This window comes from Triturus cristatus, chromosome 7 (assembly GCF_964204655.1).
Source record: "Triturus cristatus chromosome 7, aTriCri1.1, whole genome shotgun sequence".
Taxonomy (NCBI): domain Eukaryota; kingdom Metazoa; phylum Chordata; class Amphibia; order Caudata; family Salamandridae; genus Triturus; species Triturus cristatus.
The window spans coordinates 1616266918-1616289296 of record NC_140590.1 but is presented as its reverse complement, the minus strand read 5'-3'; the positions used below and the strand labels follow the sequence as shown (position 1 = coordinate 1616289296).

Below are 22379 nucleotides of genomic sequence, written 5' to 3'. Positions count from 1 at the left end.
AGGAGTATATTCTCTATGCTTCCTAATTCCCAAAAAGGACGAGACTTTAAGACCCATACTCGACCTCAGACTACTAAACCAGTACATACACTCAGATCACTTCCATATGATCACTCTCCAACAAGTCCTCCCACTACTTCAACAAGGCGACTTCCTTGCCACATTGGACCTCAAGACGCATACTTTCACATCCCCATGCATCCCGCTCACAGGAAGTATCTAAGATTTGTGGTAGAAGGACAGCACTATCAGTTTACAGTCCTCCCATTTGGAGTAACAACTGCACCCAGGGTATTCAGCAAATGCTTAGCACCTCAGGAGACAACAAATGCATGTCTTCCCGTATCTCGACGATTGGCTCATAAAAGCCAATACTCTCGACAAATGCGTTCTCCACACTCACCGCACTATTCAAACCTATACACCACTTGGGATTTACCATCAACTATCCCAAATCTCAACTGCAACCCTCCCACATACATCAATATCTGGGAGCCACCATAAATACGTCCAAGGCCATAGCTTATCCCAGCACAGCCAGGATAGCCAACATACAAAACCTCATCTTAAAATTTTAAACTCAACACTCTCTTCCAGCAAGAGTGTTTATGCAACTGTTAGGCATGATGGCGTCCTGCATCTCCATCGTGCCCCACGCACGACTTCAAATGCGTCCCTTGCAAGAATGTCTAGCACAACAGTGGAACCAGGCTCACGGACAACTTACCGATCTGGTGTTGGTGGACAGTCGCTCACTTCGTTCACTGAAATGGTGGAACACCATCAACCTGTCCAAAGGGCGACCGGTCTTGGAGCCTCTTCCACAAGTAGTGCTGACGACCGACGCATCTCTCACAGGGTAGGGAGCCCAAATCCTTCAACACACCACTCAGGGCAGATGGACCACTCAACAAAAACTGCTCCATATCAATCACCTAGAACTTCTAGCGGTGTTCCTAGCACTGAAATCCATTCAACTACATCTAAAGAACAAAACTGTCCTCATCCGCACAGACAACATGACGACAATGTATTACATACAAAAACAGGGGGGGACACATTCTCTCCAACTGTCCCAACTCGCACAGAACATCTGGAGATGGGCAATTCCCCAAAACATCTACCTGCTAGCGGAACACTTTCCAGGGGTTCACAACCAGGTTGCCGATCTCCTAAGTCATCAGACACAGCAAATCCACGAATGGGAATTACACCCCAAAGTCCTATTCCCATTCTTCCAAAAATGGGGCCAACCAGACATAGACCTGTTCGCCACACACGAAAACGCAAAATACCCAAACTTCGCCGCCAGGTTTCCACACCCACAGTCGAAGGGCAATGCAATATGGATGAACTGGTCAGGTAGATTTGCGTACGCTTTTCCGCCTCTCCCACTCATTCCATTTGTGGTACGCAAGCTCAAACAACAGTCTCTAAAACTGATCCTAGTAGCTCCCACTTGGGCACGTCAACCCTGGTTCACGACACTTCTGGAACTATCACTAGTTCCACATCAAAAATTGCGCCTTTCCCCGGCCCTATTAACCCAGAACCATGGAGAAATCAGACACCCAGATCCACAGCAACTGAACTTGGCAATCTGGCTCCTCAAGTCTTAGAGTTCGGTTACCTCAACCTCCCACCAGACTGTATGAATATCATAAAAGAAGCTAGAAGACCTACTACTAGGGCGTGTTATGCTGCAAAATGGAAAAGATTTGCCATTTACTGCACTAACAATGATATATGTCCACTGGATGCTTCCATCCAAAACATTATTTGCTATTTACTACACTTGCAAAGATGCAATTTAGCGTATTCCTCCATATGTCTACATCTAGCAGTCTTAGCAGCCTACTTACAAAATAGACAACACCTGTCCCTATTTAAGGTACCAGCCATGAAAGCCTTTATGGAAGGTCTCAAAAGGATTATTCCTCCAAGATTACCACCTTCCCCAGTGTGGAATCTAAATATTGTTCTAACAAGGCTCATGGGCCCTCCATTTGAACCTATGCATAAATGCGAACTGCAGTTCCTAACATGGAAAGTGGCTTTCCTTATCGCAATCACATCCCTGCGAAGGGTAAGTGAGATACAAGCCTTAACTCTTGAAGAACCATTCCTACAACTACATCGTAACAAAGTGGTTCTTAGTACAAACCCAAAATTCCTACCTTAAGTCATTTCCCCTTTCCATCTTAACCAATCAGTCGAGCTACCAGTCTTCTTCCCTAATCCAGACTCAGTAGCTGAGAGAGCCCTTCATACCCTAGATGGTAAAAGAGCCTTGCTTTATTACATCGACAGAACCAAACCTTTTCGCAAAACCAAACAGCTGTTTGTTGCTTTCACTACACCACATAAAGGCAACCCCATTTCAAAATCAGGTATAGCCAGGTGGATAGTTAAATGTATCCAAATATGTTACCAAAAAGCTAAACGCACTCTTACAGTTCCCCCTAGGGCGCACTCCACGCGTAAAATAGGGGCTTCCATGGCATTCTTAGGGAACATTCCCTTAGAAGATATTTGCAAAGCAACCACATGGTCTACCACACACACCTTCACTAAACATTACTGTGTTGATGTGCAATCCAAACAACAAGCTTCCGTAGGCCAAGCTGTCCTAAAAACTCTATTCCAAACTGCTGCAACGGATACAGGTGACCACCGCTAGGGGAGACACTGCTATATAGTCTATCCTAAGTGTGTGATCTGCAGCTCATATGCCTCGAACAGAATATGCTACCTACCAGTATGCATCTGTTCTTGGCATGTAGAGCTGCAGAGCCACACACGCCCACCCGCCTCCCCGGGACCTGTATCTGTTCCAGCATTGTCTTAATTAGACACTACGCACGGACATCCTTTCTCTTTTTCTTATACACTCCATCATTTCCCATCATGGCGAAAAACAATCTGAGGATGGAGTGGATGCCCATGCGCACTGTTGTCCAGAGGAGGAGTCACCTATCTCGTGACCAAAAGGCTTCTTCCGAAGACAACAACAACCTGCAATCATCCGAGCCCAACACCAGATGGCGATCTTATCCTAAGTGTGTGGCTCTGCAGCTCTACATGCCAAGAACAGATGCATACTGGTAAGTAGCATATTCCTTCTAGCTCAAAGGAGTCAAACACTACAAAGGTCCACACTTGGTGTGATACAGTGGGAGACACTTTGCAAAAGTTGACTAAACATCTTTTATTTTCTGATTGATGGAGTCAGATGATAAATTGGTACATAGTGGGTGAAATCTTTTCCCAGACAGTATCAATTTGTTTTAAAATGATGAGAAAGTTAAATAGTACTGCCTAGAATGTGCTGCTTTCTGCCACAATATTTGCCTTTTATTGCCTCATAATTTGCTCAACCCTGACATAGATTCTGGTCCTCCAATGCCGCATACTTGCAGTGAGCCTGCCTTTTAGCTGCTGTGATGGGCAACATCATGGCACAGTCCTGTGATGTGCCTGGCAACATGGAGATCTACTGGTGGGTACTCTGCCAGGCCTTTTGAACAGTTTCCGGGTTCAGCTTTAAGCCCTGTGTAGGTCCACCGATGATGCTGCCAGTTCTCACTACTGGATCATGTACCATGCTAATCTTGCCACAGAATCCTAGCCAAGACTCCCTTAATTTCCTTGATTGTCCAGAATTAGATGTCGTGAGGAACTTAAGGTGTGCTCTGGGGATGTGGTGTGATGATTGGTCTCAGATTCAGTATATCTGCTAAGGTTTCAAGCTTAGTAAATGTCATGGGTCAGTCGAAGGTATGTTTCTAAAAACAAATACGCAGTTAATACACCTTGGAAAGGTTGAACATATACGACTAATGTCAGATTCCACATCACGTAAATACATACAACATTTAAAAATTAACCAATATTGAAAACCACAAGTATGTTGCCCCAATTGTTGGCATGGTACCACCCAGAACAGCTTATGTAGTGTATTACAACACGCAAAAACCAGACGCTACCACCTAGAGTTGCTTTGGGATCACCTGGAAGTAGTAGGGTCTCAGGGTATCACTCCTATGTTTATAAACACCCGGAGAGTCAACAGAGGAATACAACATACCCTGTGCGTGCTAGTTAGCGCTAGTACAACGGTGTCCCAATGGCAGCTAAAGGTTCAAGATAACTCATCAGGCTTGGCTACTGCTAACTGGTTTTGGTCCAAAAGACCAGTGAACTCTTCCAAGCTGTGAGTTAATAACTTTTGTGAGAGCACCGAGACTTTGTAGTGAAAATTTTTTCCAATGTCCATCAGTACTCGCCTGCCTTTCTTGTCCGCAAAATGCCAATTTCATCTGCCAAATAAATAAAAAGGATCAAAAATAAAAGACAAAGTGATGAGAGATCATAAAACGAAAAATATACGTGTAAAGTAAAATAAAATGGATTTTTGTACATTGTCAAAAATAGCATTCCCATAGTGGGGTCCAGTCTTTTTTCTTTTTGTAGGGAGTTGGACAGATGTGAAACTGCCATTGTTGGCGAGGTTTGCCACAAGCATCTGGTGGCGAGCTATGGGCTTTGTCCCAGGCAAAGCAGGAGGATCTGGTTTGGACAGGGACTGGATATGGATTTCAGGTCCCCAAACCTGATATCTGAAAATAACTCCAGATATGCAATACTTCTAGTTGGGACCATACAAGAGATGTGGGAATGGGTCAAGCACACACGACAGACACAACACACGTACGCACACAGGTTTGCGGATTGCTTACGTGTAACATTTCCATTGTTTCAGCCTTCATATAAGTGACTTTCTACTGCAAATATATGACACTTGAGTTTCACTTTTTTCTGAGTAAAACCAAGCTATGATGTTCATGTAAAGAGAAAAATATCATAAATTACTCTATTTTGAGCAGTGAGAGGCTCTAAAATGGTCTTGAAACTGCTGCAAAACCCCTTAAATGCAAGGTCACTAACCTGATGTGTTATGAAGAACGCTCCCGATTCTCTTCGACAGCACAAGGGATGAAGCTAAGGTGGCACCTGCTCCCCTATTAAAGTGTATCGCAAGATATCTTGCAGGGTTAATGCTCTGAAACTCCTATTATAATTGATGACATTGAGGCCAACCACCACTGTGGAGCTTGATAAGATAGCTCATTGGGTTGAACACAAGTGGCAGAGATCTGTGTGTGTCCTTCTGATAATGCCAATTGCTGGCTCAGCAGGATCGGACTGAGGCCAAAAGTAAGCCTGGGCACCATGAGGACAAGCATTTGCAATGCAATCGGTCTCGCCTTTGGGACCTTATTTGTATTTAGCTATGCAGCACATTAGCCTGAGTGCTGAAACATCCACTGTTCTTTGACATGGAGGGAAAGTAAGCACCAAACTGCGTGACACGCCAGGTATGGGAACACATGGAGATAAATATTGCCTTTCAGCAGGAAATGGTATAGTCCAAAGCTCTGTTTTTAATATGAAAGCAGGGCCTTCGGTGGTCATATCACTGAAAATCCAAGATTTGAAAAAAATATTATTGTGTACAGGTGCCCGAGGAAGACAATTTCTATTACCTGGAATCTAGAGAATGCTAAAGTGATTCTGCTATTTTACTGACCTCTGCTGGTCGTTTTCCATCAAGAAAGTTTAATAGAGGCAGTTGCCAGAAAAATTAAAAAAAGAAAGTCCCTCAACAGAAAGCAATTCTGGTATTATACTGACCTCTGCTGGTCGTTTTTTATCAAGACAGTTAAATAGAGGCAGTCGGACAGAAAAAACAGTCCCTAAGTGGAAGCAGAAGTCCTAGGGCTAATCTCCAGAGCCCACAAAGTACATACACTTATAAGTATATACTAAAGTGTATATACTAAAGTATATAAAGAGGTCTCGAATGCTCGACTTAAAAAGTTCCCCGCATTTGTGGATAATCACCTTTCATGAAACGTGCTTGGTTAGTATCGAAGGAGTAATTTGGGGAGAAATTGCTGATAAATGAAGTTTTCTAAACCTGTAGAGCCACTAGCATTGACACAGACTAGAAACACCATTATTCCACTGCAACTGACCCGCAGGTCTCACCTTATCTTCAGGTCTATAATCTATAGATTTCTCCACCTCAGATCGCTGAATTTGTTAATCACCCATTGGTCCCTTAGTCTGCGCTCCCCCTGAGATCCCTGAATGTTCCGTAACCCAACAGGCCATGGGTCAGAACCTTGTGTCTGGAGGCTTCTGTTCACCCTCAAGGAGCAGGGGCCTTGCTCACCCTAAGGACTTGGAACATTTACTCATCATTAGTTAGGGTTGGAGCTCCTGGCACCCAACACGGCCCTATAGCTGATTTCCATTCTCAGTCCCCTAATGCACCTGCTCGCTCTGCTATGCTATGCTAAAGGATTTGTAAAGCACATGGCGACCCGTAGGCATCCCAGCGCTAGTCAGGAGCGGTTAAGCCACTGAGGACCCAAGAAAAACACCCGAAGAGTCCAATTTGGAAAAGCCAGGTTTCAAGAGCCTTGGAAAGCTCAGCGCATGGTCTATGGCCGGATAGCCAAGGGAAGATAATTCCAGGGCTTGTCCGTGTTGAAACTAAAGGACCGTCTTCCAGTGGCGTAACGAAACTCTAGGGGTCCCTGCAAAGTGCATGGAGGGACCCCCCCCCCCCCCCCCCCCCCCATGCTCTGGACCCAGTCAGGAGCTCTCAACTCTCCGTTCCCACCTGTACACAGTGCCTGAGGGGACCCCCTCGAGCTCCGGCACCCCCGCACTGCGGGGTTGCGGGGTCTGTTATGCCACTGCCGTCCTCCACGTCTAGCTCTTTTGACAGCGGGGACGGTAACCAGGTGCAGGTTGGGAGATCGGAGTGACCTATTCGGGGGTTACAAACTGGCGTTGGATACTCGGCCTTTGCCCGTGTATGGCTTTGTGGGTAATGCGCTCTGAGGACAGGCAGGGGTCCTGCTCAGTCTCAGATGCCCGTGGCGTTCAGCTCACCCGAGTTCCCTGCTCATCCTCGCGCCCTGTAGCTCTTGTTCACTGTTTCCCAGAATCTGCAGCAGGCAGAGGGGCTGGCCTCGGGCAGTGCATGGCAGCAGGGTGGCACAGGCGACAGGAAGGGAAAACATGGATTTAATTAATGTGAGGCTTGTAGACCTCTTCTTAGGTGCAAACTACAAGGTCTTCAGACCCTCTTCAATAAACTGCCTCCAACAAGGTTGCCACCCTTGGACAGGTTAGAGCGGTTTAGTTACTTCTTACGAATAAAAGGAAAAACATTATGGCTGCTCCTTGGCCAGGCAAGGTTTAGAACTCTGCATGTAACACCTGGACCCAAAATAATAGAGTTATTCCTGCTCCATCTTCCACTACCAGCCCAACCGCACACCTGCTGCACGCGGCCGGGTACCCCTTCCAGGAGTTATCAATACATAGAAAGAAGCTCTCTGTTCTTTTTTACCAGACTCTCAAGTCATGTTGGCACCTACAGGATTTATTTAATAATTCATTTCTCCCAGTATTCTTCCCTTTTGCAGAGAACTCTGAAACCATAAAGAAGCAGGTATATTAAAAGGCTGCTCATTCATTTGCAGAGGAAGTAAAGTACTGTTCCTCAATACTTATGTGGTCGAGCTTGCTCAGTGAGTTGTGCACCCTTCTGCAAATGGCCCTGTAGACCCAAGGTATCAATCCAGACATGACTGATTAGCCCTCTCATTGTTAGTGGTTGATTAAATGCCTAGTATTCAACTGGGCTGTAAATGTTTACTTAGTAGAGTCAATTCGGTTTGTGGTGTGCACTGTACCTCAGATCTAAACAGGAACTGAAGGGTTAATGTGAAACAGGATCAGAGTGCAGCGACCCTGGGATCTCAGCATGGTGGTTTTAAAGGTTAGGGAAGAGAAAGTAGGATTCGAAATTGGGAGTGTGGGTTGGGGGGCGGAGTGGGGTGTGGGGACCTAGGTGAGCCTGGCAGACTATAATAACATTTCTGGTTCTTTTCACAGTCTCTGCCCCGATTGACCCATTTGCTGAAATTGATTATTCGTTGATCAGTGTGCCACAGATCACGGATCTGCACATGGACTTGGATTTTAAGGTAAACAAACTATGATCAGATCACAGTATCGGGTACCAGTGGCGGTCAGGCAGAACTTGCCTAGCATTCTAGAAGGAGTGCAGGGATTGGTCAGCATCAGAGATGGAGGGCAGAAACTGATCAGCATAGGAAATGCTAGGGCAGAGAAGGTCAGGACTAGTTTGTAGGACAGGGATTGGTCAGCACCGAAAATAACCGGTATATGAGCATGGTGAAGACCGAAGACTGCAGAGTCTGGCTTAAGGTAGCTTCTGATCTGGGCCACCTGCCTTTTGTCCAGCAATACAGATGTTTGGGAAGTGGCCTGGTGCATTTGCTTGTGATATGGTTCTGTGGCTTGAGTTTGAACCCCTGGAGATTGAGGATTCAAAGGTTGGTGACAGAAGGTCGGGGATTTGTACTGAGCATTTGTGGGCAGCTTAAATGTCAGAGTTCTAAATTCAAGGACAATGGGGATATGGAGTTAGACCGGGGGCATTAGAATGAAGGCCAGGATATCTTTTTTTATGGGATGCAATGGAGTCGGATTGGTTGCTGAACTAGGCATTAGGGATTTTAAGTGAGGATCAAGCAATTGTACATCATTTTAAATATTTGTAAAGCACAAACTTTATCCGAATGGTTGTCCTGAGACCTGTGGAGACTGACGGAGCGGGCCGTCCTGATGGAGATGCAGCAAATGAGGCACCATTGTAGAATTGGCAGGAACTACTTTTTAGGGCTTTTCAAAACATCAGGTGGTTGGAGAGAAGCCTGGCAGAAACAGGGAGTTGGTTCCGGTGTTTGACTTCCTGTTGGGAGGAAGCCCTCCCACCCTGACCAGCATTTTTGCGGTTGGGAACAACAAGAAAATTCAAACATACTGAGCAAAGTTGGTCTGCCTGGATGTAGCGGCGAAGCATATGCTAACAATACAAAGGACCAGTTTTGCAAAAGGCTCTATAACAGATGATTTTCAAAACAATATGTTTCGTAACACCAAACCAGGGAAGGCTGGGGAGACGGTGAAAGGCGTAGACGCATCGAGAAAGGTGGAGGAGAAGACGAACAGCAGCATTTTGAAACATTAAAGGCAGACTGTGGTTTGGAGTTCAGACTTGTTGAAGGTCAAGGGATTTAATATAGGTTTGCTTCTTTTCAGGTGGTGTTTGTGGTCACCAGGTGGCATCAGGGTGTTTTATCGAAGAGCAAGGGTCTGGTTGAAGCTCATGGTGTTGGGTTAGTGGGTAGACGATATTTGGGTTGCTCACTTCAAATACCTGAATTTATATTCAGCATCAGATTACCAAAAACAAAGTATCTAGGGTAGCGAGAAGGAGGTAAGCTGGCCAAGCTTTCAATGTCAGAACTAGGCGGCTGCTAGACGGGATGTGAAATCTTCAGCCTGGGAGCACAGAGCCAGAGATGTGTAACTGTGTAAGAGGATTTGACTGTCTGTGGCTTGGAGTGAGAGTCAGGAAATTGTTTTGAAGTTCAATGTATTGGAAAGGGGCTGGAGTTGGAGGTTGGTAGACTAAAATAAGGTAACACCTAAGAATGGAGGGGATCAGCAGGTTGAAGTGCAGACCAGTAAGTTGGACTGAGGGGTCACAGCAGGTTGGAATGGGGGTCTGGCAGGGTGGAGAGGAATCAGAAGGATGGAGTGGAATTAGCAAATTATAGTGTGGTCCAGCAGATAGGATTGGAGGTCTGGGTACCAGTAAATTGATATGAAGGTCAGGAGGTTAGAGTCAAATGCTAGAGAGGTTGGTGTAGGATCATCAGGCTGGAGTTGTAGGCTTCGGGTTGGAGTTGTAGGCTTCGGGTTGGTGTCAGATCATCAGGTTAATGTGAGGTCAGCCGGTCGAAGCGAGTGAAGTACGTAAAGAGTGCACATCTAGGAATTTTGTGAGTCCCTCATGTTCTGTTACTTTCCCTGTCTTTACTCCTTCTCCATTCCTCGTTCCTCCTCCTCTTTTTCAATCCTTGATTCTCTCCTTGTCCCATTCACATCTTTCAATGTTTCTCACCTAGGGTGAATTTTACCAAGTGGGGCACCACAGTGAACCCCCGTTTCCTCCAGCGGCCTTCTCCATGCCTGACCAGAACAACCAGATGTTGTACATCGGAGTTTCCGAGTTCTTCGCCAACTCGGCTGGATATGTCTATTTCATGTCAGGAGTCCTCCAGATCAACCTCACGGATGCCATGGTAAGCTGTGGGCAGTGGCGTGAACAGCGAGGGGGGGTAGAGCTGGGCAGAAGATGCTGCCTACCAGGGGGAGGTGATGCAGGAAGATGGGCTGTGCCACGCCATAGCACAGGCTGATCCCTAGGTTGAGCCCCGCCACAGAACGCTGCACCTGTGTTTGGAATGGGGTGGTAGGAGACAGTGCATCCTCTCCAGTTCTATATATTACTACTCCCAAGAGTTATCTAGCTATGAAGGAGTAGAACTGTACATTCTGCAACTTTCTTGAGTATCTGGACTAGGGGTGCAGCAATTGTGCCATTGAACCTAATGCAAACAGGGAAATACCCCCAGGCTGCTATTTCTGTATTAGAACACAGAAATACTCAGGCATATGTAGGTCCTGATGCCTCTTGGCCCAGGTACCTCTGCACCTGCTGCACCATTGATAGCCATGCCCATGATCTGAAAACACTATAAGAATTAAAAATATACAAACCAGAAATAGCAGTAACAATGTGCTAGTGTTCCCCAACTTGAGGGCGCGTGGTAAAATAGTTCTTTTATGGATCATGTGGGAAGGGCCTGGAGGCGTTGAAATTGATTTTAGCGGATGGTGAGACCGCTTGTATGGGTTCATAGATCCCCCACAGAATGCGCAGTCTGCGGAGGGTTACACTGTTGATTGGTGTCCAGGCCTCCCATTGTCTACCTTTGTCATCAGCCCCATGGGTGCCAAGATCCACATTCTTTTCTACCACACATCTCACAAGGGCTGCCTGGCTCTTGCCACTCATGGCTCTTACTCTCTGGAGTAAAGGAAATTTGATGAAATGTGATGTCATATTCGGTCGCTCTGCTGCTTATGAGATGTGGAATTTCCTGGCACCTATTTTCACATAATCATATCGCCTGAAATTTGAAAGAATTATCAATCAAGAAGTACTTTCAGAAACACAGAGTTTCCCACACAAAAACAAATCATTTGTATTAAAAATGTGATAGCAGAATCTTCTTGGAATTGAAAGTTATAATGAAGAACAGCGCCTCTGTACTGCTTTTCACTAATCATACAATTTGCTCAGGTGACACTTTTACTGCGTACAGTTGTATATTTCTTCGTCTCTTGCACCAAACAAGAATGTATGTTTAAATGACAAGAATCTTAATGCATTTTTCGTGCTCTACTAGCCATACTCGCTTTACCTAAATTAAGAATTCCTTTAAAAATAATTGGATAGCCGTACACGTTTATAGAAAAAAACCTATAAATGTCACTTGGAAGAATATCTTGGATAAGCATGCAAAGTTTCAGTTTTGTGCAGATGTTTAATAGGTTGTCCTCTGAGGCCACTGCTTGGAGAAGCCTCAGAAGAAATGAAGCCAGGCTTACAGAGGTGATACGAAGTGATTTACTCCTGTACATGTAGGTACAAGTTCTCCGATCGAAGGAGGCCCCTAACTTCCTCTCTTGTGGAAGAGTTATCTCTGACCCCTGCTTGAGACAAACATTTCATGGCTGTAGTTTTTTACTGGCGGGCTGCTGCCCACCCCTGTGTTTTCTGTCTCAATGCCAGGTTCGCTAGCACATCTCCGTCACTGCTGAGGGGCAGAGATAGCCGCCCGAATCTTGGCTTCCACCCTCAGCACGTTCTGCAAGCGTTCCCAGCCAAAGATCCCGGCGAGGAGAGGGGATGTGGTCCGTCGGCTACGCTGCCGACTTTGGTGCTGGAAACCAGAGTTCGAGCCTCGGGGTCGCGTCCACATCCTGTGATTCTGGGCAAATCACTTAATCTCGCCGTGCCTGAATGTGTAATGTAAATACGGTGCTCGTGTAATGCGCCCCAATATCTTCGAGTCGAGTTCGCGCTATGTAAATATGCAAAAAAACACAACAACAAAACCTGGACACATTCGGGAGGCTATGACCAAGCGAAATTGTAGTGTCTGTTGACTCGGAGCTGTGCACTGCTACTTTGTTTTAGAACCATGAACAACTTAACGCAGGCCATAAGGAACAATGTGAAAGAAAAATGTTCAGATTTCGAATAAATAAGTTATAGTAATGACTTGATGGGTACGACTCGGAAGTGGTTGAAGCAGTGATTTAAATGGGCCGGGTCTGTCCGGTACGGAGTACCGGCACTTTTTTATTTTGAGGAGGGGAGTACCGGCACTTTTTTATTTTGAGGAGGGGAGTACCGGCACTTCTCGAGAGAAATGCAATACCTTTAATTGGAGAGTACCGGCACTTCTCAGAAACAAGCAGGTACTCTTTTACAGAGTGTGTTGCGTTTAGGTGAGGGGAAAAAGATCCACATCCCTTACTCATCATCTAATAAGCGTGTATCGTTCTTGTACTTTTTCTAGCCCAGAAACAGGGGGAGAAACCCCTATCCCCCTAATATGAAGTAGGATGAGTTTAGTGTGTCCGGGCAAGAGTCTGGATTTTTAGGTTGATTATGATAAAATATCCAATTGATGCAAGTATATCAAATGATACTGGTGAGAAGTTTGTGCTTTTATTTGTTTGTCAGAAAAGAACAAGGATGGCACAGCCAACACGTGTTTCGCCCTCTAACTGGCCATCAGGCCTAGGGCTTCTTCAGGGCGGGTGGTCAGGTAATGGGATATCAAAATGAACGGGAGGGTTTGTCAACCCGAAGATTCTACTGTCTTGGCTAATGCCAGGTACCGATGGGTTTCTGAGATCGTGGAAGTGGTTGAGGCAGTGATTTAAATGGGCCGGGTCTGTCCGGTACGGAGTACCGGCACTTTTGTATTTTGAGGAGGGGAGTACCGGCACTTTTTTATTTTGAGGAGGGGAGTACCGGCACTTCTCGAGAGAAATGCAATACCTTTAATTGGAGAGTACCGGCACTTCTCAGAAACAAGCAGGTACTCTTTTACAGAGTACCTGCACTTTTATTTTTCCATTTCAAGCACTGGGTTGAGGTTACAGGCTTGTTCAGTGGAAACAGATGTGTTGCTAACCCGAGTCGTGTTTGCCAAGATAGCCACAAGATGGCACGGTTGATCCAGTGCTTATTTTGTTAAAAAAAAACCACATAAGTGCCAGGGCTCTCTAGTCAAGAGGGTTCTGCAGCTTGCACCATCCATTGCCAGTGCCGTCGTTGCAAATGACAATACCTGCACAACTACTACTAACCAGCACACTACAAGTGTGACAGTTCAGCCTATACTAATAGCTTGGGTGGCAGGTTTAGCTGTTTTTAATGCGTACTGAATTAACAAACAATTGCTGTTCTGCTCATCTTTAATTTATACAAACAGCGCCACCACGTGGCAGCTGTCATAAGTGCCAGTGCCGTCAATTAAAAGTCGGTGCTGACAAATATGTTGTCAGTGATGAGCACCGGAAATCACCAGCTCAAACCAAGCATTGTGTTGATCCATCTAAGTGAAAGAAACCACTCACCTCCACTATATGCCTCCAGCATATGAAGCTGCCCAATTACTAAGAATGGAAGAAGGAGGAGCGAGATTTGCACGTTTAAACAAGTAATGACAAAGCCAATACACATATAGGGCCTGAATCACCAAATTAAACTTAGAACAAAAGTCTAAGTTTAGACCTGAAGTCTAAGTTTAGACCTAAAGTCTAACTTTACTACTACTACTGTGGGTTTGATGTGCAGGGTGCACACATATCTGATTTTTTCAAAAGCCTTTTGTCAGGAGGTGGGAGGTGAAGTCTATGTCCTGGAACCTGCATCATGATTCGATGGGGAACGGGGGGGGGGGTTAGATCTATGTTAGGTGAGATAGCAGTGTAGATTTAGAGGGCAGTCTATCTTTCAATATAGGTGCAGTGACCAGGCAGGGTTTTTTAAAAACTGCAACATAAATGACAAGTGAATAGCATATGTTCATAGGGAAATAGCGGAATTCCCTACATCAGCCAGACAATTGTATTCTTCATCAAATCAACAAATGAGAAACAAAAGAAACTTGCATTCCATTCCCATTTCTTAGGAGTTTCTTATTTATGTTTTTATTTTATATTTTAATGACGAGCTCTGACATAGACTTAAAGCTTTTTCTACTTATAAGAAAAAACACCTTCTTTTCTATTCAGCGGGCATGCCTATTACAACACAGCTTTTAGACTTTGGCTGTCACAAAACAATGTTATCCCCATTTCCACTTGAAGTATTATTATTTTTTTTGAGTTTTATATAGCGCAGACTAGACCCGAGAAACCAGGTATCAGAGAGCTTTACATGAGCACCTGTTTCATTACAGATAGACACATTCATTTTTGTTAGGCACGGGGAGATTAAGTGATTTGCCCACACTCACAGGATGTTGAACGTAGTTGCCAAGACTCAAACCCGGTTCCTCAGCTTCGAGGTCGACCGCTCTAGCCGCAAGGCTACATCCTCTCCCCAAGTGTTCAATCGTGAAAGGATAGGGGGAAATCAAAGTTACTAGTATTGAAAAATCATAGAACTTTAAAACATGGCTGATGTCCTGTCTGCCATATTACAAGTGCATTATAGCCAGGGCCACTGGAATTATGCATCAAGGGAGCCCAAAATTATGCAGCGGGTTTGACTAAAATATGCAGCAAGAAAGGAAAATTATGTGGCCTAATGCTGCACATTGTTTTAATAGTATTAGTTCATCATTTTGTCATTTTTACACATGGTAATGCTGTCTGGGCAAATATTTCACCTCATTAGAACCAATTTAAAACCCAAATACAGAAATAAGCAACTGAAAGACGGCAAATTAACCTTTGCGAAGGACACATCACCACTTTTTTAGCACCATAGGCATAACATCCCTGCACACTTCCATGTGTTGAATACATATACATGTCCTAGTCAGACCATATTCATAATAACATAGATTTACAATAAACAGTTGTTTTCCCAGAAGAAAAAATGCCGGTAAGATCTTGCATTGTTAAAAGTCACTCTTTATATGTATTCTTTAAAATTCGAAACCACTGGCTCTTTTGCCTATATTGTATTAGAGTGACAAGAAGGTTTTTAGGTCTCGCGCCTAGCGATGCAGTGCGTAGCACTGCTTGCGCAGCGAGAGTCCTTTTGTCTGGGGTTTTTAAAACGGAGCCTGGAATCGCACACGGTCGTGCGTGTGCTTTTCCTTTTGGCTTCCGCTATTGGGCTTTCATTACGTGTTTTTTTCAAACAGAGCACGCAATAGGCCAGAAGTGGGCGCATTGCTCCACCCATGGCCTATTGGTGTCTGTTACGCCCACCGCCGGCCATGTGGTTGCAATTATCGTGACCAGACACGGGCGTGATAATGGAAACCAGATGGCTCGCTGTGGCGCGTGCGCTCGCACCAGTCGCGGGCGTGTTTTTTTTTTTTTTTCAATAGCGATCGCTTTCGCGATCGCTTTTACTGCCGCTTGTTTGCAGTGTAAGGTGGTTGCCTCTTTTTCTGAGACTCGGGAGAGGTGCTGAACACATTAAAACAAACTTCCAGCTGTAGAATTCCAGATGTGTTGACGCTGCTTGCCAGAGCTGGACGTTTCCAGGTGAGTTCTCTCTCTCTGTCTGTTTGTCTGTCAGACGGGAATAACCCCTACTGTAGCACTGGCTGCAGACCTTACCTCCGGGGTTCCACTAGATTCACCCTAAAATTATTGGTAATCAGTCACAGAATTCTCAAGATGCGCTGCAAACAGATCACATTTCTATACATTGTCAGTAATAGCAGAAATATGAGGTAAGCACATTCCTACCTAAGAACAGCGAATATTAAATGAGCCATCAGTTCGAAAGTAATGATCTTATGTAAATAATCTAGAAACGATTTGAACCCATGTCCACTGAATAAAAATATAAGAATAAGGAAAACACGACGTTTATGCAGTGTGTTACACATGACCTTTTATCCACTAATTCCAGAACCCCCGCGATACCGGCAGTTCTGGAAGTAGAAGAGAACAATGCTGATCTATCTGGTCCTTTAAGTATCTGCCCTCCCAGCTGGTGTCAGATGTCAAACCGGGTTACATGGAAGGCACCCGTGCTTGCATATATGGTTTGCACTTGCACGCACGTGCTTTGGAATGTAAAGCGGTCATGAGACGTATGCATTTCATAACGAGTGGGTTTTATACTACTAGCATTCCACGCGTTTCCGTTATATCCTATGACGTTCGTCCCTGGTGCAGTGTCTTTTCAGATCGTTTCTCTTCTGCGTCCATTGTAGCGGGCCTTGCCTCGGGATCACACCCACGTGTTTGTATGTCGGCGATCAGTGAGGCACCGGGGGTGACCTCCTCAGTGGGGCGCTCCCGCCAAAGGCCTCTAGGGTCTTCCAAGTGCGGACATACTTACCGCGCTCGCTTTACCCCATAATGTCAACACTCCTGGAGCCCTGCTGCAGCGCCGCCTTTCAAAGGGATGCTGAAATTGTGGGTATGTGGGGGCATGCTTGCCAACATCCCAGGTCCAGAAATAGGACTTCTGACATTTCAAAAATGCTAACTAGGATAATGACATCATTGGATTTGACCTTTGCCATAGTTGTTTTACAAACATGTTTAACCAAGTCTATATAACGGACAGATCTCGCCAATGAGTATTAACGACTCGCGTTATAAAGAGATAGACTTAGCCAGAAAATACAGGTAAATGAGATAGCCCAGTGGGTAATATTCGTGCTGCAAAAAAATTGTGCCATCCTAATTAGTTGAAGCTTAAGCAACAACTTGAAAAATACAGGTATTTGATGAATAAAAAGTTAGAACTAAAGAAACTGTCCTCGTAACAGGGAATTATCCTCGATTTTTGGTCGAAACCTACCAGACAGCGCAGCTGTGTTTGCTAAGAACATCTTGAGGACATTCATGAAGCTGAACTAGGAATGCATTCCGCCCTTTGCTTACCATGCATTGGCTTTGTGGTTTGTAGCTCAGATTTTCTGGCTTTCTATTTGCTGACTTTATTTGCTATTTGAGTTTGTCCCTCTCGTTGCCAAACCTTGTTTAATGCATTCTCACACGAGCTCGCTTTCTGTAAACAGACCTTTAAATCTTGTTTTTTTAGTCTACGGATGACCTTGTTCACTTTGTGACCAGGAGATCCGACTTGTACTCCCAGCTTCTCCAGCAGTTCACTTACGTGTGTGATCTTGAGCAAGCCTTGACTGTGTTTCACTGTTTGCCAACGCAGTCTGAATCATACCCAGCGCGAGGGCTCTTAGCACCAGCAGGCCTCTTCCACAACAGTGTCTGTATTCATATTGCACACATTTAAACCCAGCTAGTTTACAAACACGCCAGCCTTAAATCCGGTTCAACAACTAAGTATTAAAAAACGTGCTATTAGCGCACAGATAAGTGAGTGATTCTCCAAGCACGTGACCTCCCCTCAGAGGACTTCATCCTCACACGGTGACAACCTTTGGCTGCAAGTGCCCAGGTGTGATGTGCACGGACGCAGAGTATTGAAACAGAAATGCTTCTCGATGAAACACACAAAAACAAACAAATGTAAACACGGCGAAGCAGACTCCTGCTCCGGGTACCCGTCGTTGTTGATTTCCTTTGTTTGATACACAGTAGTTCATGTTTAAAAAGTCTTGAGTTTTCGGCGCTGTGAGAGTTGGAGAGGGGTGCGAATAACGATGCCGCGGCAGGCACACCCTACAGGAACATCGGTGTAACGCAGGCCTCTGCAGCCCCTGCCCTGCAGGAGACCCCAGTATTTCACACGGTCGCCACGAGTGGCCTAAACATTTTGCATTACGCCACTGTGCGCCGCCCAGGGGCGTAACACAGGCCCCCGCAGCCCCCGCGGTGCGGGGGGGGCCCCCCAAGTCTCGGGGGCCCCCTCAGCACAATGCAGACTGGCTTTTACTGTGGGGCCAAATAAATATTAACTCGCTTTGAGGCAGAGGAGCATTATAATATTGATAATGACCTGCGGGCCCATGCACCGCAAAGGCTGGCTCTGTGCACGGGCAGCAGGCCATTATTATAACAAGCCTTCGGCGACAGAGGCTGGGCTTACATTGCCGCACGCACGTTCACATTTAGTGCGCCGTCTGTGCGCCATCACGCATTGCTCTGCAGGGTGGGTGGGTAATGTGCGCAGAGTAAACTGGGCACGTCAGTTTAGCAGCAGTCATCTGCGCCTGCTCCCGTGGACACTACCGAAGCAGGCCTTTCGTCATCTTGCCCGCCGTTCCCAGGTCTTCATTTCATAACAGTTTCAGGAGGCAGACTGTGGGTGCGGGTGGCAGCGTGTGGTGAACTGACAGCTGTAATTATCCGGCCTGATTGGGATGGGAAGTCAATCAGTGTGCGCTTGACGTGTGATCACTGAATAATCTCAGGTGGTCATCGAACTCCCTTTTCCTAACACCAGGAACGCCCACCACAAATGAACTGCAGCCTCGTGTCTTTCCATCCTACGCAGACCCCTCCTCCGCCCCCACATTCCATGCTCACTGCAAGGAGGGCCCCCGGGTCGTATGCTTATTCTCAGGGCATTATCCAGGTCAGACTCTGCCTGCAGTGACTCCTGTTAAAAGTGTATCAGACTTGTGCTCTCCTAGGGATGATTTCTCCCGGAGCACTCCAGATTTCATTACCAATGATTGAGGTGATCTGAAGCCGCTGCCCATGAGTAGTGCCCAAGTTATATCTAAAACATTCAATAAATCTCTGCAGATGCGCACGCGCTCCACGAGGTGCAGGTGGCATTGTCTTTATTTCATGAGCAGACCCTACATGGAATAGTTAAAGTTCCTACAGCACTTCTACGGCCATACTCTGGGGAGGACACACTCCTCCACCCCTCATACAAACGGTGCAGTAATCCTGGCCTAAACCCCTCTCCTAACTGCACCCCGCAGAGGGGATGGAGTCCCCGCTATGAGCCTAGCTCCCAGCAGGGCGCGAAGGCACGCCTTGACGCTAGACATAGACATAGGATGTCAGGGGGACATTGGTTGAGAACCAGCCCACCAGTACATAGGGCGGGTTGCAAAGTCCGATTCTGGCGCAGATTTCGGCCCTTTTTGCGACCAGCCTGGCAGTAAATCTGCCCCTCGGCTGCCCTCTTGGGTAACCGTAAAAAACCTGTTAGGGCCGGGGATCATGCAGGTGACGTGACCACCAGGAATAGATGTATTGTCGCTAGGAATGTTTCAATCTCAAACTGCAGAGGTGCTTATAAAAAAAAGAGCAAAAATAATACGAAACAATCGTTTTTTTTCTTTTTTTTATACACATGGCGGTGTCCTGTGCACTCTAGGACACATTCGTTTTGCTGTTCCTGACTCACGATTTTATAAACCTATATATGTCTGGATTCTTGCTGTGAATTAAAGCCTGTAATGTTGCTGAAGCTGCCTCTGTCTTGTAGGGAACTCCCTAGGGCCGTCCCTAAATGCTGTGTGTTTTTTCTAATGCTCCATTTGATGAGGCGTGCTTATGTGTGAAGTGTTGTGTATCCTTATGCAGCTAAGTAACCCAAACAATATCATCTTCTGACTGACTGTTTTTCCCCCCCACAGACCTATGTCCCATCACCCTCTGCCCCAGGTGCCTATGGCCACGAGACATTGGTAACGGGGCTCGGCCTGCCCTCCCTGTTATGTTAATTAATGTTAATTAAATTTAATATACTAGCACTTGACTCAACCCACAGGATCATCCTGCAAGTATTTAACAATCCCAGTCCATTTATGCCATGCCCTGGGAAAGCTGCCCCCTCTACTAATGCGGCCCTAGAGATCGGCTCGTGCACACAGGGAAGCTTCTGCCCACAGCAGTGCACTATAGCTCCTGACTGATGACTCGAGCGGACCAAGGCCATCAAAGTGACAATCATAGAGAGCAGCTTAGCGCAGTGGCAGTGAGTGTCAGTGCATCAACCAGAGAAGCCAACTCTCTCACCAGTACAAACAGCCACCTACAGCCAGTCTACAGCACTACTGCGTGCAGCTTGAGTGACCCTCTTTCCAACAACCTGGTCAAAGATGCTCTCTGGACCACCCTGGTACTGCAGGAGGACACATCATGGTGGCACAGGTGAGAGCCAACAGTGCACTTAAGTAGTGCAATGGGATGTCTACGATTGTCAGAGTGGGGCAAAATATTATGTATTGTTCAGGAGCACATATCGGGGATTTATGGGTCTTGGAAGCAGGGTGGGATTGGGAATTCAGGCATTGGGCGATGGGCCAGCAGATGAGGCCCAGCTATTAACCGGTGTATTTTTACCCTCAGTGACTCATTTGCAAACCCACCTGCCAGGAACACCTCATACAAACCAAAGCTGCTGTAGCCTTGGAAAGTTATCAGCCTGCTCGGCCTACTCTCACGCACAGAACAGCAATGGACTGTCCTGATTGAGTACCAAATGTGAGGCCTTTGCCTCCTCCGAACTGATCATGTGCTTGGGCCTGTGCATCCTCTAGAGATGCCAGGAAGGGCACTCACTATGTATGAGGAGGTGTGTGGAGTAGGGTACGAGGTGGAGTAAAGCAGTTTTGTTACTCCGGTGCCCTGACAGGTCAGCTAACGTTAATTGGGCATATTGCAGTCCCCGCGGGCATCAATGCCTTCTTGCATTACACTGGCCTCTCGGGTTTCAAGTAGCCCACGGGCATGTAGAGACTGAGGCCAGAGGATGATGTGGGACGGGTCCAGTTAAAAACAGTAACGGTCCCTAATAACTCCTTTATTCATCTCCTTAACGATAGAAGTAAAACACAACAGTATGTACAATAACTCCAAAAATATGTCCGCCATGCAGTCCCATTTACATTTTACTAGTTTGATCTCATGTTGTATAGTATATGCAGGCCTGTTTCCTAAGAGTATTTAATTTTTCTAGATGTGTTTTTTATTAATTTATTTTGTCATGCAGTTTGAGTCTTGTGCAGCGCATCACGCAAGCTGAGTTGCTTCTAAGGGTTAGGGCTTGGTCAGATTGTGGAAGGGGTTCTTGACGGGGTAACATTGAGGGCTCCAAAGTTAAGTGTGAAAGCAATGCGAGTTTCACTTTGTCATAAAGTTTTTCTGACTACACACTCATCCAATCTTTGGCCTCTCTGCAGAGCACAGAACGAAGGTCACATTTGTGCCACCTGGAATTACAATTATAGTTGCAAGTGACTGAAATGCTTAGTCTAAACTGTATGTTACTCTGATTATTTCAGTAGTGGAGGTGCCCCAGACTTTAGTGGAGTGCCTTGGCACAGTTGAGAGGGATTACCTGCACAGGAATAAGCAGGAGCTGCTGGAGTTTGTTCAGTACTGTATTTCAGGCATAACTTTAGTGGAAATGCACTGGTAAAGTTATTTGAAGGCTACACCACTGGAACAAGAGTCAGCAGAACCAAACAATGAAAGCACCTGGAGTATGAAGAGAAAGATCACAAAGAATACAGAAGCTTTGCTTATTTACGAGTCGTGTGTTGCACACATGCACCAGTTGATGTTCAGGTGCTTTACAACAAATCATACTTTCTCTCAAGGGAAGGTTACACAGCCGAGCAAAGAATAATATGCAAAACTGAAAAAAAGAGCTCGGATTCAAAAGCACCACTCTTGGCATACATTGGTTTTACATATTGTGTGTAGTGCAGCGTGTGAACAGCTCACACTCCGTGGGGCAACATATGCACCACATAAATACTCTTTGACATGAGTTATGTCTTATGCCTTGGGGTGCAACATACAGTTCCATCGAGGTCAAGGTGCATCATCCATTTATGGAGTGGATGCAGTAAGCGAAGGCCTGCATTTCGGAAAAGTGCATCAGGCCAAGACCTGCCCATACAGAGAGTTCAGGAAACACACATCAGGTCTGGGGAATGTCCCAGAAGAATGGTTCTGTCAGTCTGGAGGATGCAGGAAGCACACTCTTGTCACTGAGGACAATGCAAGAAGCAGTCATGTCCGGAGTGAAGGCTGCAGAAAGAAACAGGTCTATTTGGTTCCAGTGGGAGTAGAGTGAGCATGATGGTGGAGAAGGCACACACCTGCTCTACTGAGAACTCCTAGGTGTGAATTGGTACAAACAAGCAGTACTTTCTGCTTGAATGCTTCCCATTTTAATTGTTGTCCTGGAAAACATACCTAGAGTGACAGGCCCTACAAGTTTTAAAACACTAAATTTATCA

The 22379-nt window shown here is 45.9% G+C and overlaps 1 protein-coding gene across 4 annotated transcripts in view; it reads left to right on the top strand.

Annotated features, from left to right (window-relative positions):
- LOC146812521 (bactericidal permeability-increasing protein-like) overlaps positions 1-22379 on the top strand; it is a 114377-nt gene that overhangs the window by 67057 nt on the left and 24941 nt on the right. For all 4 annotated transcript variants that reach the window (XM_085619533.1, XM_085619535.1, XM_085619534.1 and 1 more), the window contains exons 8-9: positions 7978-8069; positions 10083-10259. In XM_085619533.1, the coding sequence (XP_085475659.1) occupies positions 7978-8069; positions 10083-10259 (269 nt within the window). The remainder of the gene's footprint in view (positions 1-7977; positions 8070-10082; positions 10260-22379) is intronic.